Source organism: Furipterus horrens, unplaced genomic scaffold, assembly GCF_987537825.1.
Source record: "Furipterus horrens unplaced genomic scaffold, mFurHor1.1.pri manual_scaffold_2, whole genome shotgun sequence".
NCBI classification, from domain to species: domain Eukaryota; kingdom Metazoa; phylum Chordata; class Mammalia; order Chiroptera; family Furipteridae; genus Furipterus; species Furipterus horrens.
Window position 1 is genome coordinate 126,250,637 of NW_028327172.1, and position 18,802 is coordinate 126,269,438.

An 18,802-nucleotide genomic window follows, 5' to 3' on the forward strand; every position below is an offset into this window, starting at 1 on the left:
TATTAAATTGCTGAATATAGCCTGAGAGTCTTCATTGGCAATAGTATGCAGGATGATTTATGAGATAATCCAGTAGTTTGTTTGTTTTTAAGTGGATTCAGAGTGAACTGGCCTGTGACTTACATCATCACCTTTTCTCTTTAGTTTTCTCTAAAAGCACCTTGATGTGTTGTACTCAGAAAAGTTAGAGGGCTGTTCTTCCCTTTTATAAATTAATAAGCTACATAGAATTATATTTTTAATGTGCTTGGCCTTGAAAGTGACTTATTAACATGGCATGGAGAGGCCCTCATGGAAAAGTGGTTTACCTCAGCAGTTTGCCTGGCACTCTTAATTACTCAGGACATACCAAGCAGTCACTCCCGAATGTATTGTGCTATTATCCAGGCCTTCCCAATAAGTTTGTAATACAATTCAGCTGATTTTAAAAAGAAAAAAAAAAAAAACAGTTTAATTACTGAATAAAACCTCCCCAAAGAAGTTGTAGTCTACAGTTGTTTTGTACTGCTATCTCATATTCCTTGTTTTCAAATTTGCATATCCTTACAAAACTTTAATAAAAACTTTGGAAGGAATTTAGCATATTTAAATAGGAGCTTTGAGTTATACAGTTCATGAGAAAATAAGTTATCACCTTAAAAAATCATTACATTGTCTATAGTATTTATATACAAATTAAAAACAAAACAAAACAATTTTGTTCCAGTAAAGATACTGTGTTGAATGAGTGAATTTTGATGTCTGTTGTCTGTGGGAGGCGCTACATCAGAAAGCATAGTTAGGCCGGCTCACCCAAGCCTGGACCTATGTGGAACCCTTGTAAGGATTCTGCTTATTCATTTCAGGGTGGTTTATAGGCTTTTACTTTGGAGCACTATGTGCAAAGCTGTTTAGGAGGGCCTAGGTATATGGTGTGGTCTGCAGGATGGAAGTGTCTTAACCAATCGACTGGAGTGTACATGGTCTGAACACAGGACTCACAGTGTTGTCCATTCTGGAAATAGTCTTTCTTTTCTTGCAAGATATATGAATGAAGTGTTGGTGCCTTCACCAAGAGGTGGCATGGAAACGTCCTGAGGAAATAAACATATAGATCCTTACATGCAGACCTGTGCATAAATGAGTTTTGTGTATATATATTTAGGCTGGCTTTTTCTGAATTTATACAGTTGTACATAAAAGTAGCTTATATTATTTAAGCCTGTGTCAACAGTTTGGATTTTTTTTTTACTTGTACATTTGGGAATTTTTCTTTGGTTGATTAAAGTTGCATGTGTCCTGTGTGAATGAAATAAAAAAGTATAGTTAGCTTCCTAGAATTTAAGAAAACTGAATGAGGTGTATCCTAATCCCATTATGTAAATTTCAAGAGGGTTTCAAATATCTTATTACATGTGACCTACCCCTTTTCTGTGCCCCCAACCCTGTGAAGAGGCCAGATGTGCTTTGGTAACCAGCGTTTATAGATAAGGGTATTAGAACCGTAGGTTTTGTAATTTTCGCAAGATCACACTTAATGGGCTGACATAGAATTAGAATCTAGACCTTTAACTCTTAGAGGAGGATTTTTCCCATAAAATCATATTGGCTCTACAATTTAGAAAAAACAGTTCACATTTTTGTAACCCTTCTTGTTAATGAATATCACTTTACCTACACCAATGTATGTCCAGATCACTGTAATTGAGTGAGTTTACAGTGATTAACATTCAATGACAGGACCAGCAACCCCCCCCCCCCCCCACACACACACACGTATATTCCCAAATTAGTTAGCTGGCTTATTTCTGAGGTGTGACTAAGCTGCGACATTCTTGCAGTGATTTTTCCTTTTCCTCTGCCTCTGGAAGAAATCAGAAGCCAGAAGAAGTCAGAATAAAAAGGCAGCTGACAAAACATGGGGTTGGAGTTTGGTGCAGCTTACCAGAAAAACTTAGTACCCAAGGAAAGTACAGATTTCTTTATATTCTGACATATTTGCAATTCACTGCAATCTGCACAGTTGTTAGAAACTTCAATTCACTAGTTAAATTGTTTTCCTCACCAAAACTCATCAATAATTACTTTATTGAAGAATAAATTTTTGGCTGAAACTTTTTTGAGTAACATTTTATTTTGAAATAATTTTGAAAAGTTTCATAAATAGTACAAGAAGCTTCTCGAAACACTTTATCCAGATTCACCAACTGTTTACATTTTGTCCTATTTCTTCTCTCTCTCCCTCCAGCCCCTTCAATCTCTCTCCCTCCCTCCTTCCCTCCCTAACTTTAAATATATTGAAACACTATTTCCCTTTACCTATTAACACTCAGTATACAACATTCTCTTACAACCACAATTCAGTTATCAAAATCAGGAAACTTAACATTGCTATAATACAATTATCTAATCCATAGTCATAAACAGATTTCATCAATTAACCACAAAATGTCCTTTTGACCTATTTTTTCACAGTCCAGAAGCCAGTTTGTTACATTTACTGTAGTGCCTTTTTAGCCTCCTTTAAACTGGAACAGTCCCCTAGGCTTTCTTTGTCTTTCACAACCTTAATATTTTTGAAGAGTTCAGGCCACTTATTTTGAGAATGTCCCTCAGCTGTAGTTTTTCTGACTTTCCTCATTATTAAAAAATGTAAGCATTTTTGTCAAGAATTTCACAGAAGTAATGCCATGTCCCTTTCAGGAAGTCACATCAGGAGACTCACCAAGCTGGCTTGCACTATTATTTTTTTTTAAGTATATTTTATTGATTATATTGTTACAATAGTTCCAATTTTTTCCCCTTTGCTACCCTCCACCCAGCACCCCCCTCCCCCAGAAATTCTTCCCCAAATCCATGCCCATGGTTCATACATACAAGCTCTTCCGCTTCACCCTTTCATATATTCTTCTTTTTTTAACAAATAAATGATTAATTAATTATTTTAATAATAAAAAATAACAATCCCTCCCTCTCAGATATTAAGACCCTTTATAATCTTATAAAGGACAATGGGCGAAGGTCTCAAGCTCCTCTAGCTGCTTCAAACTGGACATGGTCGTCGTCCTACCTACCCTTGGGTCCAGAAAACCCTAATAAGAGTGGGGGTGTGGAGGGGAGGGTGGCCTTCCCACATGGGGAAGGATTGTGCAGACTCCAGGTCAGTTGGCTGCCTCCGGTCAACGGCGTGCTTGGTTCAACAGGCTGGTGTCCTTGTTGTGTTCTGAGGGCAACAGATTTGGCAAAAGGGTTAAAAGACATCATTCAATTCATAACTACTAGATGACAAAAGGCAGGGATTAATTTTTCAATGTCCCACATTAGAGAAAAAAAAAGGGGGCTTCTTCGGAGGAAGGTGTCCCAGGCACATCTCACCTGTCCAAAACCCTTTTGCCCATTATACTTAGTTTGGGCTGAGGGAAATATTTTAGGTTTCCCCCTTCTCAGACTTCTGGGCCCTTTCAGTCCAAGCCATTAGGATAGAAAAGAGAAACCAGTTTTAAAGTGATGGCTTGCACTATTATTAATGATGTGATTATCTTTGATCATTTGCTTAAGTTGGTATCCAACAGGTTTCTCCATTGTAAAGTTAGAGTTTTTCCTTTGTAATTTTCGGAGAGATTCTTTGAAACATTCAGATACCCCTTTCCTCATCAAACTTTTACCCATTTGTTTTGGCTTCTACTGCTCATGATTTCTAAACCCATCATTCCTCATAAAATTACTGCTAGGCAATCTATTGTAAAGAAGAGCTTTCCCTCCTTCCCCCTCCCCCCACCTTATTTATTTGTTCATATTTTTTATCAGAGTAAGGATTCTTATTTTATTCAATGGGTTATAATTCCATTGTTTACTTTCATGTTCCAATTCCCTCAGATTTGACTAGTGGTAGTCCCCCAAGTGGACTCCTGTGTCCTTTTTACTTGTTCCCATGAATCTTTGAGAACTTCCTTACTTTTTTGGCACACCAAGATGTTCCAGGATCATCTTCGACTTTTCCTGACCCCACACTGGAATCAACCATTTCTCTAAGGAATCCTGGTTCTGTCTGATGGAGGATGATATTTTTAAATGATCATCTGGGAGCTAGTTGTATTCATTGCTACATGCCTGTCATTGCATCCAGTTCTGTTCATCAGACAAAGCTAGGAAACATACATATTTTTATATCCTTCTACCTGTATCTTCTTGAAAATCATTCAGTTTATACCAAACCTGCATTTACAATTTAATACCAAGGGTACATTCTAAACTTCCCTCCTTAAAAATTTATAAATTCTCTTCCCCGACAGTGAGAAAGTTGCTTCCCATTATGTTTTTTTTTTCCTCAGAGAAAGTTCTTTTCTGAATTGCGAGCCTATGCCAGCCACTGCAACAACACAAAAGTACTTACTGGAGTTCAATATTAATTTATAGTTATTTTTAGGTAAAATTATTTTTTAATTTTTTAATGAAAATATGGTCAGATTTATTCATGATCAGAAAAATACAACTTAAAATGATAAAGAGATATCACTTACAGCAATTAAACTGGCAGAAATTAGAAAGCTGAATAATGCTAAGTGTTGGTGGGGAATGAGGAGCTGTCATAGCCAGGTGACTGCTGGTGGGAGTAGCCTGGGACAGCCATTCTGAAAAACAGTCTGGCAACATAATGGAAATTAAAGAACCATGACCCTAAAATCCAGCTCCTCTTCTTCCTCTGCATCTGTAAAAGCCATGGGCTGGAGGTAGGGTCTGTGAGTGTTCCAGCCTGATGGCCACAGGTTGGACATAGCAGTGACCTTTCTCCAAGTCACTCAAGAGGAATTGAAGGGCCCCCAAGACTGGTGGCAGGTTTCTGCACAAGATGGCCCTCCTGGGTTTTCCTTGTTCTTACTTCATATCTTAAGAAATTAAAGGTTTTTTTGTTTGTTTGTTTTTTTAAACAAAAGAGAACTGTGAGTTGTGTTTTTGCAATCTGTCAAGTTGATTTCATACTCCTCTGCTATTAGAGTGGCATTCTGTTAGAAAGGCAGCATCCCAGGTCTCAGCCCAGACCTGCTAAATTGGAATCTGCATTTCAACAAGATCCCTTGTCATTCCTGTTTATGTTAAACTATGAGAAGCACTGCTCTAGGCTATCCACACCACTTCATCCCAATCTGTTTTTTACAGGCTACTATTTTGATATTTCCCACAAGCCTCTAATCTCTTGCACTCTCTAATTTACTGATCATCACCTGTGAGGCATCCACTCTGTCAGCCTCATATCAGCATTATCTCGTGTACTCTCTCCACCTGCCTTGTGAGGTAAATGCTGTTATCAAAATCTTTTAAAATGTATTTATTGATTACGTTATTATAGTGGTCCAAAATTTTCCATCTTTACTCCCCTCCACCTGATACACTCCATTCCCTCCAGCAATCCCTCTCTTTAGTTAAGGTCCATGGGCCATGCATATAAGTTCTTTGGCTACTCCATTTCCTGTACTGTTCTTAATTAACTACCCCCTGTCTATTCTGTACTACCAACTTGTACTTCTTAATCCCTGCACCTTTACCCCATTCTTCCCTTTACCCCTCCCAACTCGTAACCATCTAAATGATCTCTGTATCTATGATTCTTTTTGTGTTCTCCTTGTTTGCTCAGTTTGTTTTTTAGATTCAATTGTTGACAGTTGTGAATTTATTGGCATTGTAATGTTCATAATTTTGATAATCTTCTTTTTCTTAAATAAGTCTCTTTAACATTTTATATGATAATGGCTTGTTGATGATGAACTCCTTTAGTTTTACCTTGTCTAGGAAGCACTTCATCTGCCCTTTAAATCTAAATGATAGCTTTGCTGGATAGAGTATCTAGGTTGTAGGCTCTTGCTTGTCCTCACCTTGAATACTGCTTGCCAGTCCCTTCTTGCCTGCAAAGTTTCTTTTGAGAAATCAGCTAGTAGTCTTATGGGAACTCCTTTGTAAGTAACTCTCCGCTTTTCTCTTGCTGCTTTTAAGATTCTCTCTTTATCTTGAACCTCTGGCATTTTAATTATGATGTGTTTTGGTGTGGCCCTCTTTGGGTCTAGCTTGTTTGGGACTCTGTGCTTCTTAGACTTCTACGTATACAGTATTTCCTCCATCAAATTAGGGAAGTTTTTTTTCATTATTTTTTCGAAGAAGTTTTCAATTTCTTGTGCTTTCACTTCTACTGGCACCCCTATGTTTCAAATGTTGATCCGTCTGAAGTTGTCCCAGAGGCTCCTGAGCCTATCCTAGTTTTTTCGGATTCTTTATTCTTCTTGCTGATTGAATGTTTTTGACTTCCTTATGTACCAAATCATTGATTTGATTCTCAGCTTTATCCACTCCACTGTTGAGTCCCTGTAATTTTTTCTTTACTTCACTTAGTGTAAACTTCATTTCTGTCTTTTTTTTTTTTTTAATGTTGTTGAAGTACCCAATGAGTTTCTTGAGCATCCTAATAACCAATGTTTTGAACTCTGCATCTGATAGATTGCTTATTTTCATTTTGTTTTGTTCTTTTTCTGGAGTTCTGTTCTGTTCTTTCATTTGGGCCATGTTGCTTTGTCTCCTCATTTTGGCAGCCACCCTGTGTTTGTTTCTAATATTAGGTTGAGCTGCTTTGACTCCTGTCTTAGTAGTGTGGCCTGTTGTAGAAAAGCACACTTGTAAATTGAATGGGGAGAGCCTTAGGTAATCGCCAGGGTGGGGCAACCCATATGACCCAGGTTGATGGAGTCTCGGATATGATGTCCCAGCTTTGCAGCTCTGTGTTGAGGAGGGCTCAGAAAGGGGATAATTGCTGCTGCCTGGCCTCTGGAGTTTTGTCCAGGGAGAAGCTGTCCCCTGGAACTCACCCTGATGCCAGACACTTCAGTTTTTCCATGTATGCCACTGGTGCACTTTCAGCTGCTACCCCGGTCCCGGAGCCCAGAGGGAGTGAATCTGAATAAGTCCTAAGTCTGTTGCAGATCCTTTAAGAGGAGACCACCGCTTCTTTCACCATCCCAAACCTCACTAGTTTTTACAGCCAGAAATTATCTTCCTGGCATTGGAACCCTGGGCTGGGTGGTCTGGTGTGGGTCTGGGCTCCTTCACTCCTGAGGTATCCCTCCCGATTTTTATCCACCACATGTGGGTGTGGAACTGCTTGCTCTGCATCTCCATGTCTCCACGTCTCCACCCCTCCTACCCATCGGATGAATGTGACTTCTTTAATTCCTTGGTTGCTGGACTTCCATACAGCTCGATTTTCTGATGATTCTGGGTGATAGTTGGTCTGTAGTTTAGTTTTAATTTCTGCTGTGGTTGTGTGAGAAGGTGAGCTGTGTTTACCTATGCCTCCATCTCGTTATTTTTAGGTAAAATTTATATACATTAAATGCACAAATCTAATGGGCACAATTCAATAAATATCGACAAATGCACACATCTTTGTTACCTACACTCCTATGAAGATAAAGATTTTTTTCAAGTATCCCAGAAAATTCCTTCCCTTAGTCAAGGGTTTCTCCAGACAGGCACTCTTTGGTTGTGCTTTTTACATAGATTAATTTTCTTGACTGAGTTTTTAACAACTAATTTTTATATCTAGAGAATTTTTAAAAGAAATTCAAAAATATTTTAACTCCTTTTAGATGGATGTTGACCTATGACACACTATCTTTTGAGTAAATTAATGTATATAATACACTTTTGAACCAAAGAGAAATCCAGACTCTTACCATGGCCTCTGCTGGCCTCTCAAAACCTCTCTTTCACCCAGTCCCTTTGGTTCACTATCCTTCAGCCACACTGGACACCTTTTAGTACTTAACCACCTTAAGTTCATTTCCACCTTAGAGGCTGTGCACTTGCTGTTCCCTCTGCTATCCCACATTTTCCTTAACCTTCACCTGTCTCTTTTTTCTCATCATTTTGATCTCAGCAAACCATCACCTACTCTAAGAGATTGTCCCTGACTACTCTACTTAATGTTGCTCACCACTTTTCCTGAGTCGTTCTCTGTCACTCTCCCTGTTTAATTTTGTATAGCACTCCTATCATGCTCCTTATTCATTTATCTATTTTTTATTGATATATTTCTTTTGTCATTGTTATTCTCTCAGCACCTAGAAGAGTGTCTAACAAATGTGTGCATGTGACACACGCACACGCACACACACACACACACACACACACACAGAGAGAGAGAGAGAGAGAGAGAGAGAGAGAGAGAGAGAGAGAGAGAGAGAATGGAAGTAAGGGGTTCAATAAATATTTGTTGGCTGAATGAATGCTCTAATAATTTAGCTTGGCAACCTTTATGATATACTTTCCTTAGTTCCTGAGGATCTTGAAGGACAAAATATTTTCTTTACACAGATTATTAATGAATATAAGTCAACATTTTTTACTCTTCTTTTCTTTTACATTTTTTACTTTGCTTATTCTTTTAATGATTAATACAATAATAGTACTCTTATTGTGGTATGACAACACAGAAAAATGTATATTCATTGGTTTTTTGAGCAGTTACTCAGAAAAGGTATTTCCACTTTGAAATGATGGAAACATTGAACATTAACATTTTTGTTTACATAAGCATATGCAAGTTAGAGCCATAAAGAAATGCTCTCCTCTCAAAAGTGAGCTTTAAACCTGGCCAAAGTTTGCCTCACCTGGGAGATTACTCAGAACCCTGCCTTTGCTTAGAAATGAAACTGAGTTTTGCTCCTGGTGTAAAATAAATAAGAAAGAATGTGCCCTTAGGGACAGGAGCAGCGACTCTGAAATATGCTCCTCTCCTCTGTGACAAAACACAGCTGCTCGTTCTCACAGGGCAGTCCAAGACAGGCCCTCGAGGTGGCTTTGTGTTTATCTACTTGTTCTACAGCTTTGTGGTGAAGGGAGTAATGGCTCATAACTGGATTTATTTTTGCTCATCTACAGTTGCCATATTTTTTTATTATGGCACCAAAACACTTAAAAATTCATAGAAAATACCTGAAATTGTCTCTGGACTTTCATTTATTTGTTAACCTAAAAATTTCAGAAAAAAGTCTTTGACAACTCTGATAGTTTCTGTATGGGACCTCATTTTAAGAAATATAATGGTTATAATTACATAGTTAATGTTTTTTTCTATAAAAATAGAAACATAGGGGATGTTAGAAGAGACCACATGCATTTTGTTTTTTTTTTTCTCTCTGTGTGTATGTGTGTTTGTTTCTAAGGAGCATAGCAGCCACTGATCATGAACCAACAGATGCCAGGAAATCCTTCCCTTGCTTTGATGAGCCCAACAAAAAGGCAACGTATACAGTATCTATCATCCACCACAAAGACTACAAGGCACTCTCAAATATGCCAGTGGAGGTGAGTATTTTTTTAAATTTTCGTTTATGAAGATAGTCTGTTTAAAATACTGGGTAAATTACTTGATTGCTATGAAATAATCCTACTGGTTTCTAAAATTAAATGTGCTTTAATAGCTTATTTAGAGGTTTCAGAATACATTTTGGCAGTCTCTTTTCTTTGAATCTAAAAGTCTTTAGCCTAAGAGATCACAGTCCAGTCAAAAAGCCACCCTGCATTTTCTAAGCTAGAGAGAACACAGTAGGCATGCACCAGCTGGGCTCTGCTTTACTGAAAGAATGACAACTTAATGGCAAAGTAAAGAAATTACAGACCGAAAAATATTCAAGGGCCTTGTCACTATTCTTGGTTTGTATTTAAATATAAATCCAGTTTTAAAAATAGAGATACTACAAAATATCATCACTTAAATATTAGTATAGAAGCCAAGTCCTGGAAAAAGCATACCCATAGATTTTCTAATGAGTTAGACATATTCATTAAATGTCAAAAAAAAAAAAGAAATAGACTACAATAAGTTCTGTCTGTGCAATTATTAATTTAAGACTTTTCCACAGTTACTGCTCCTCATCCCCATAATGGGTAACGTAGTTAACTAAAGTTTCATTGCCTTAAAGTTCAAGTATATTATACCTTAAACATTTAACATGTAAAAGGGTAAGGCTTGTCCTTAGATATAATTCTCACCTACCTAGTATCAGAAAGACACCTAAAATGTAGATCACATCTTTCTGATCTACTATCTGAAATACCATCACTGAAATTCATCCCTTTTTATTATAAATATTCCTCAAAAAAAAAGAAGTCTCAGTATGAATTAGTTCATCGACTTGTTTTTTTTTCTGGTGTCAGGTAATGGAGCAATTGAGTTTTGATTGGAGAATAAAGGGGAAAGAATACACTTAAAGTATGAGACCCCAATCCAGAAAACTGGATCAGGGTAAAATGCCATTAGAATGTGTTGGCATGGAAGGGGAAAGGTGAGGTTGGGAGGAGAAAGAATGCAAATGTTCCTAACTTGTGCTTAAGACCTCCCCATATTACCTTTTCTTTTGCAGAGTATACTTCTGTAAGTCCTGGAAAAAAGACACTATTCTGTATAATTACATCAGAACTAATACCAGTAGATTTTTACTGCAGAGCATCTTACCTCGCTGGAGCCTCAACATTCCCATACAAGCATATGTGTACACATGTTTGCCTTGTCAATCATGTATCGATTCTAGTTCAGCCTCCCTTGCTTAATCTCTTTTTAAAGTTTCTCACTGTTGTGTGACAATGTGTGGTTACAGGGCATGTGGAAATGTTTAAACAATGGGTTGCAGAAGTTGAGCAAGTATTCATAGATGGAGTCTGAGGACTGGTGATTGGCAGTGAGGAAAGCAAAACTGACATGGACAGAAAGCCAGACAGATGGGGTCAGTAGCTGCACCAAGCAATGGAATCCTTCTCTTTCTCCATGGTAACCGGGGCAGTGACTTTAGTAGTGACCATACCTTGGGTCTTTGATATAGACAAGCAGAGATAGAAAGAGAACCCAACATCCTGCTATGCCTAGTACAGCTAGTATCCTTCTGCACATACTCAAATCAGTAAATACCTACTTAGTTCTTCCTGTGTGCAAGGCTTTGAGTGGTAGCCTAGTCTTCATTAAGGAATCACAGTAGCTCCTCAAATATTATGGTCAAGGTTGTGTGTCTCAAGTAGAAGGATAACTAAACTCCTGTCCAATTTATATCAGTCAAAATTAAATTTCTCACTGAGAAACTTTATAAAGTGTATAGTTCAATCACTCTCTCACAGTACTAAAAATAAATTAAATTTTCCTTTAGCCTTTTCAACATCACCAATTAGGGGTAAAAGGAAATTTTACCCCTAAGCTTTGACAAAGGACTTCTGACTAGAAAGCCAGGTTTGCAGCAATCATTTGTCTTTGTGCACGATTGATCTTTTGATAAATGAAAGTTTATCTTTTGTTTTCAATAGAAAGAAGAGTCAGTGGATGATAAGTGGACTAGAACAACTTTCAAGAAATCTGTCCCCATGAGCACTTATCTGGTGTGCTTTGCTGTGCATCAATTTGATTATGTAGAGAGAAGATCAGCGAGGGGAGTACCTGTGAGTCAATTATATTTTTAAAAAGTTTATTACTTATGCATTTTTGGTTCATTTTCTATCAAAGTTTTTTTCTTTTCATACAACTAGAAAAGCCTATTAGTAACCCAGGGCTGTGAGCTTGATGGTACACTGAACAACATAGGGAAAATACAAAGTAAAAGGGCACAGGCAAAAAATAAACACAACAGACATAGAAATGGATAGCCTCAAATTATTGGAGTATGCCCAATTCAGTAAAATGGTTGAGGATATGTGTTTGGGTGGGGTTGCAGACAGTCCAGAGAGGGAGGCGGAAACCAGAGGTAAATCAATATCCTTTGAGAGACTAAGCACTGAGAGGTTTGTAGTGCTATTTCCTACATGTAATTCAAAATAAGACAACAACAAAGTGTCAAAAGCATTTTTTTAAGAATGTAAGAAAATATAAAATGTGTTTTATCAAGATGAGTACTTCATTTTTTTTTGAAAAACCAAATACTTTTACCTGTTTTTCTCATTTTGGAGGCCCCCATTTGGCTTATGTCCTAAACATTTACATAGTCTGATATTCCACCTCTGTGCTACATAATTATATATATATATATATATATATATATATATATATATGTATACACACACACATATATATATATATGCACTCATAATATATATATATATATACACACACACTCATATATATACTCATATTTCCTATACAATTTTATAAGGAAGAAGTCATCCCTCCTATTTTAAAGGTGAGGGAATTAAAATTTAATGACTTTAAGTATTTTGTTCAATTTTATCCAGTGGGCAAGTGATAGAGAGTCAAATCCCAAATTCTTCCCAAATACTGTGCTTTGCTATGCCTTCTGAAATGTGATATTCTGAAAATATCCTTACCTCTTCACCAATCACTTGAGGAAAGAAATAGATTTCTCTATTTCCTATGAAACTAGCTTCCAGAGAAGTTTGCCTTAATGTTGGTATGGTGGGGGTTGATACTGAGATGTCTTCAACCTGGGTTTTCAGTATGCTGCCTATACTGTATCCAAATTATAGCAGATGGAAGAATGTCCACTTTTCAAAAGGGTTTTTAAAGACTTTTTCAAAGGTGTTGTATATCATGATGACTGATCCAACATTTGTCTTTCGTTTATCACATATGTTGCTTTTATGTGACCTTCAGACGTGGTTCAGAGTGCTACCACTGGCCAAGAGATAATATGACTGTGTATCTATACTGGATGGGTGATCCATTAGAGCCCATATAAATGAGTTAATTGAGCTCTAATGATGCATTTTATTATATAGAGGATTTGGAATGATACAATAGAAAATATAGTTTGGAAAGATCCCCAAATACCCTCTAAGTAGTAAATATTTCTTAAATGATTCTTCTATCAAAGCTGATCGCATACATTCTATCTTAAATCGGTGATGATTTCCTCTTTTGGGTGGGAAATGAAGATATTACTGCTGTAAAATATTATGTTCTGATCATCTGTTTGATAAGAGAGGAACAGAAAGCCAAAGTCTCTTTAGATGCTCACTTAAGACTCTGAATCGGGAGAACTCAGTGAAACTGAGATGTGGAGCTGAGCAAAGCGGGTACCCCTCCCTCGGCCTTAGCTATAGAAGACAGGCAAACACCTGTGGGCTGTTTTCCTCAAAAGATGAACAGAACACGAAGGGAGAACTTTAAGGCATTTAGTGTGAATGACAATTTATGGTAAATCCCACCTCTTCAACATTTAGGAAGTCCCCTGCCTGGCTCCCTACCCACTCACTCTAAATTGACATCCTGTAGCTGATGACCAAGCACAAATGCTCCCAGTATAAATTCTCACGGCAGAGAGATTTACAAAACAACAATAAAATCCCTGCTTAAATCTACTTAATGTAACATTAGAGGAAACCCACACCAGACTTACAGTACTGTATTCTCAGAGCTGAACAGAGAGCCTAGGACTAGAAGCCATATGAAGAAGACAAGCAACACAAAAGAGAAAAATCCAAGACACAGTGGTAGTAAATGGTGATAATTGAGAAACTAAAAAATAATTCCAAAAATAATGTACAAAATTAAACATTTACACACTCAACCTTTAATTATTACACTCAGAATTCAAGAAGATATGGTCACAGTAAAACAAAAACAGAAAGGAGAAAACGATCAGAAATAGTACTCAAAGTTTAAAAACATGATTTTCAAAGCATGACCTGGCTCTGACCCTTAGGAACCTATTTCTAATTTCTTCTAAAACCAGAGCCTCATAAGCCTCTACTTCAGTTCTTGCTCACTTCTTTGTACTTTTATCAACTCCATGGGTGCCTATATTATTTAAAGCCCTGATAGGTCTCATGGGTGTTCATTCTTTTGTTTATTGTGTCTGCTATTTCTGTATGTTAGGAGCAGTGGGGGTACATTAAAGCTTCAATTTATTACACCCTCTTGAGTCAAAGTCCCTATGTTACTTTGTCGATTAAAAAAGAAAGAAACTAGGTAGTTACTGTGTAATACAAGATTTTTAGTAGAAATTTCATGACTCAAAAGATCATTCTTACCCATTCTGCTTCTGACAGTATTATTCTGGTACATTAATCACCTGCTATTTATAATCAGATTATACTGTGCAATCCAAGAATCTGTAATATCCTGATTAAGCTTTCTCGGATACGGTCACCCTTCTGGCAAGAATTCTTTATATCAATAAACACAGAGTCAATAAACTTAATTAAGTTCTTAATTGTTTGCTTGGAGATAGCATAGCTGATACTAGTAGTGTCACCATTTATTATGTTAAAATGTCCTTGTTGCTTATGAGAAAAGTTATATTGGAGGACCCAGTCTAAAAAAATTGTTAAGAAGAAAGATAACCAAGTTTGAAAGGTAGCTCAGAAGACTTTTAACTCTGCATATTTTTTGAATATTAGTTGTATTTTATTTTGATTCTATCCTAAAAAAAAAAAACCCAGCAACTTGAAGAGTAACTTAGAGTACTTGAGCAACAATTGAGGCCAGCCATTGATGGATTTTTACAAATCTGTTGGCAAGAAATCTATGCCTGAGGTCTCTTTCAGGTTTAGTTGATTGGTTAAGGGTTTGTTTTTTTTTTTTAATAATTTATTTACTTATCTGTTTGTTTATTTATTTTTAGAGGGAGGGGAAAGGAGAGAGGGAGAGGAACATCACTGTGTGGTTGCCTCTCACTCGCACCCCCAACTGGGGACCTGACATGCAACCTAGTCATATGCCCTGACTGGGTATCGAACCAGTGACACTAGGCTTGCAGCCGACGCTCAATCCACTGAGCCACAGCATCCAGGATGGTTAAGGGTTTTAAAGTACATCAAATCACTGACTTCTATCCCAGAAAAACAAAAATAAGTTACCCTGAACTGTACAAAGTGTAGAGGTTACATGACTTTTTAGTTACGTGAATTAACTCGAGTTACAACAGGCTTCTCTTGCCCCTGCAGGAGTCATATCATGGGAAACAATGTCCCCAGCTGTCATGTTACTAACTTAAAAAAAAATAGATTTTATTTATTTATTTTTAGAGTGAAGGGGAGGGAGGGAGGAAGAGAGGGAGAAAAACATCAATGCATGAGAGACACATTCATAGGTTGCCTCTCGCATGCCCCCAGCTGGGCACCTGGCCTTCAAACCAGGCATGTACCCTGACCTGGAATACAACCTGCTCAATCCACTGAGCTGCACTATCCAGGGCGCAAGCTATTAACTTAATAGTTCAGCTCTAAGTCTCCCATTGGGATACACAGCAATCCATTTTCAAATCCAGAACAATGTTATTCATATATTTTTAAATTTTTAAAATTATAGGCTTAATACACATACATTATAGAAAATTTGAAAGAAAAAAAAGCAAATGGGAAAAAGGAAGAGTTTCCATATTACCACATGTAAAATTATTTTAAATTTTTAGGTTTATGATGCTATCTGAAGTATATTTGAACTTTGTCCTCAGTAATTTTTCAGAATTTTAAACTTTGCGCTAGTCTCCTAGGTACCAAATTCAGGACAAATTAAATGGTGAGAGTGATCTTGTTTCTGAAAAACAGTAAGTTCTAATTAAGACTTGAATTTCTTTGAGGCATTTGACCTGTGTCTTTTGTAAAGAAGGATGTGCTAAAGAGAGTAGTTACCTTGCTGGAGATTATTTCTTCCTTTGGCTTACATAAGAAGAGGAAGTTGGAAAGAACTGTTAAGTGAGAGAATGTGGCTGAAAACATCCATTTAATTAGGTTTATACTATAACCATATTAATTCTAATAACTCAGTAAAAGAGATTATATTGTGCCTTCTTTCAAAAAGTCTTAGAAGATGATTCCTGAATAGATTCATCAAGAATTATATCTGTGAATGAATCCTTCTACTTGCTTATGTCTTCTTATTTGCTTCCATTTTGGTCCATTGTTTGTCTGGATTGGCAAGATTGGTCGAGGGCAGAAAATATGTATGTCATGGATTTTTTTATACACTCTGTTTTTTTGAGCTCTTTTAGTTATTTTTTTTAATTTATGCATCCCTTACATGAAAAGAATCTTATTAGAAAAAAATTATTGTTTTACTATTTAGATATATTTTTAAACTTCTTATTTTGAAATAATTTTAGATTTGCAGAAGAGTTGCAAAGATACAACAGCATTCTCTTATAATGTTTTCCCAGATTACCCGAATGTTAAAATCTTATATAACCTTAGATTAAGAAATTAATATTTGTACAAAAATATTAACTACTACAGCCTTTATTTAAATTTCACCAGTTTTTCCAGCTAATGTTCTTTTTCTCTTTGAAGATCCAATAGATGAAACTACATCATATTTAGTCATCAGGTGTCCTTAATTTCCTCCAATGTGTGACATTTTCTCAGTCTTTCCTTGGTTTTGATGATCTTGACATGTTCGAAGAGTACTGGTCAGACATTTTGTAGACTGTCCTTCAATATGTATTCATCTGATGTTTTTTCATGCTTACACTGGGGTTTTGGATTTGGGGAAAGTATTGCAGAAGTGAGGTGCCATTCTTATCACATCATGTCAAGGGGTACATGCTATTATAATGACTTAATAATGCTGATGCTAGCTTCGATCATTTGGTTAAAGCGATGTCTGCTAGTTTTTCCACTGTAAATTACTATTTTACTTTTCTGTGCTCTATTTGTTAGAAACAATCACTGAGTATAGCACATAGCCAAGGGGAAGGGAATTAAGCTCCACTTTCTGAAGGGAGGACTATCAAATAATTAATGGATATATGTTATAATCACCTCAGTAATTAGTAAATACATGGGAAGAGATAATTAAAGGCTATGGAAGTACCTTATTTCTCCTAAAGTTTTGACCAGTCATTGTTGCATGCATCAGTGGGTCTTGCCTGTAACAATTACAACTCTTGTTGTGTTTTAATGGCAACTTTTTACTTCCCTCAGAGATATTTTAGCATAGGCTTATTTTATTTTATTTTTTTTATTTTTATTTTTTTGGTGTTTGTAAACCCAGGCTTTCTCCCAGTGTTCTTTTTTTTTTTTTTTTTTTTTAATGTTTTTTATTGATTATATTGTTACAACAGTTCCAATTTTCTCCCCCTTGTTCCCCTCCCCCCAGCTCCCCCCTCCCCCAGCAATCCCCCCCAAGTCCATACCCCTGGTTCGTAAAAATTAACTATCCCCCCCCCTCAAATATTAGGACCCTTTGTAATCTTGTAAAGGACAATGGGCGAAGGTCTCAAGCTCCTCTAGCTGCTTCAAGCTGGACATGGTCGTCGTCCTACCTACCCTTGGGTCCAGAAAACCCTAATAAGAGTGGGGGTGTGGAGGGGAGGGTGGCCTTCCCACATGGGGAAGGATCGTGCAGACTCCAGGTCAGTTGGCTGCCTCCGGTCAACGGCGTGCTTGGTTCAACAGGCTGGTGTCCTTGTTGTGTTCTGAGGGCAACAGATTTGGCGAAAAGGGTTAAAAGACATCATTCAATCCATAACTACTAGATGACAAAAGGCAGGGATTAATTTTTCAATGTTCCATATTAGGGAAAAAAAAAAAGTTTCTTTGTAAGAAGGTGTGCTAGGCACATCTCGCCTGTCCAAAACCCTTTTGCCCATTATACTTAGTTTGGGCTGAGGTAAATAGTTTAGGTTTTTCCCCCTTTCAGACCTCTGGGTCTTTTCTGTCCAAGCCATTAGGATAGAAAAGAGAAACCAGTTTTAAAGTGAAGCCCACAGACCACCCCATTCTTCCCCAACCCAGCCATTTGGTTCAGCCAAACCATTGAGTCTCAGGAGGCAGCGCTGCAGAGAGGATTAAGTGAGGCTTATGCGTACAGATAATCACTCAGGTAATGCGATCATAGGCTTATGTCCTTTGAAAACAAAAAACACGTGTTAATTTATGTAACATAACCCGCAAACAAGTCTCTAAATCTGGAGAAGAAACTTTTAAGACGGTTAGTTGCCCTGTTTTATACTCTACTACTGATCATTGTGATTTTCCTTGAATAATAATTTTTCTCCCTAAGGTTACCCTCCTTGTCTTTAAAGGGACTACATTAAGTCCATTTTTAATTTATCCTGTTCGTTTGCATAAACATAACAAGAGCAGCAAATGATCACTTATGATCTTTAGTTCTGCTTTGCTGGAACTTACCCAAGGAATATTTGGGGTGACCTTCAGTCTGTTCTTCAGGGCACAGAAGCTGTGCCACATATCTGGCATTCATCCTTGCCTGTACACACCTGTTTTTTCCAAGTCTTTCTGGTCTTTTCTTGTGCCTTAAGGTCCCTTCTAGCCATCTTTCAGGAAAACAACCTTCGTTCCTTCCCTGGAAAGATTGCTGTGGACCGCACAACCAACCATGGTACCAGGCCTTTTATCTCACGGGCTTTTATTACCTTTGAAAGTCATTCCCAGTTCCTCCGGGCTTTCTGGTAACAATCTGAGCCCAAGTATGTTTCCTTTAGGCTTGACATTCCAGTCAAAGACTTGGTCAAAAAAAAAAAAAGAACCTCTGTTGACAACTGGTCTTATTAGTTCTATGCAAAGGAACTTATGTCATTACTTACTTGTTTAGAATGCCAAATTCTGGAGGGATCAAATAGGGAGAAAAATATACAACGTGAAGGAAAATCTTTGTCCTAATATTCACTGAACTGGCATTTCCATTCTTCATATTTTCATTTTTCCCCCACTAAAATATTTTGGTTTGTTTTTCCATTACAGTTGTCTCACTTTTTTAGCCCTCTTGTTTCCCTGCACCCTGTCCCTCCCCTCCCCCACATTTAGTCCCCACTCAGTTGCACCTGTCTGTGGGTCATTCATATATATATATATTTTTTAACTTGACCCATCCCCTTACACC

At 37.2% G+C, this 18,802-nt stretch overlaps 1 protein-coding gene across 1 annotated transcript in view; it reads left to right on the forward strand.

Moving 5' to 3' along the window:
• Positions 1-18,802, forward strand: part of ENPEP (glutamyl aminopeptidase) — a 93,817-nt gene that overhangs the window by 11,693 nt on the left and 63,322 nt on the right. The window contains exons 2-3 of the mRNA XM_090266420.1: positions 9,189-9,330; positions 11,317-11,448. Coding sequence (XP_090122546.1) covers positions 9,189-9,330; positions 11,317-11,448 — 274 coding nt within the window. The remainder of the gene's footprint in view (positions 1-9,188; positions 9,331-11,316; positions 11,449-18,802) is intronic.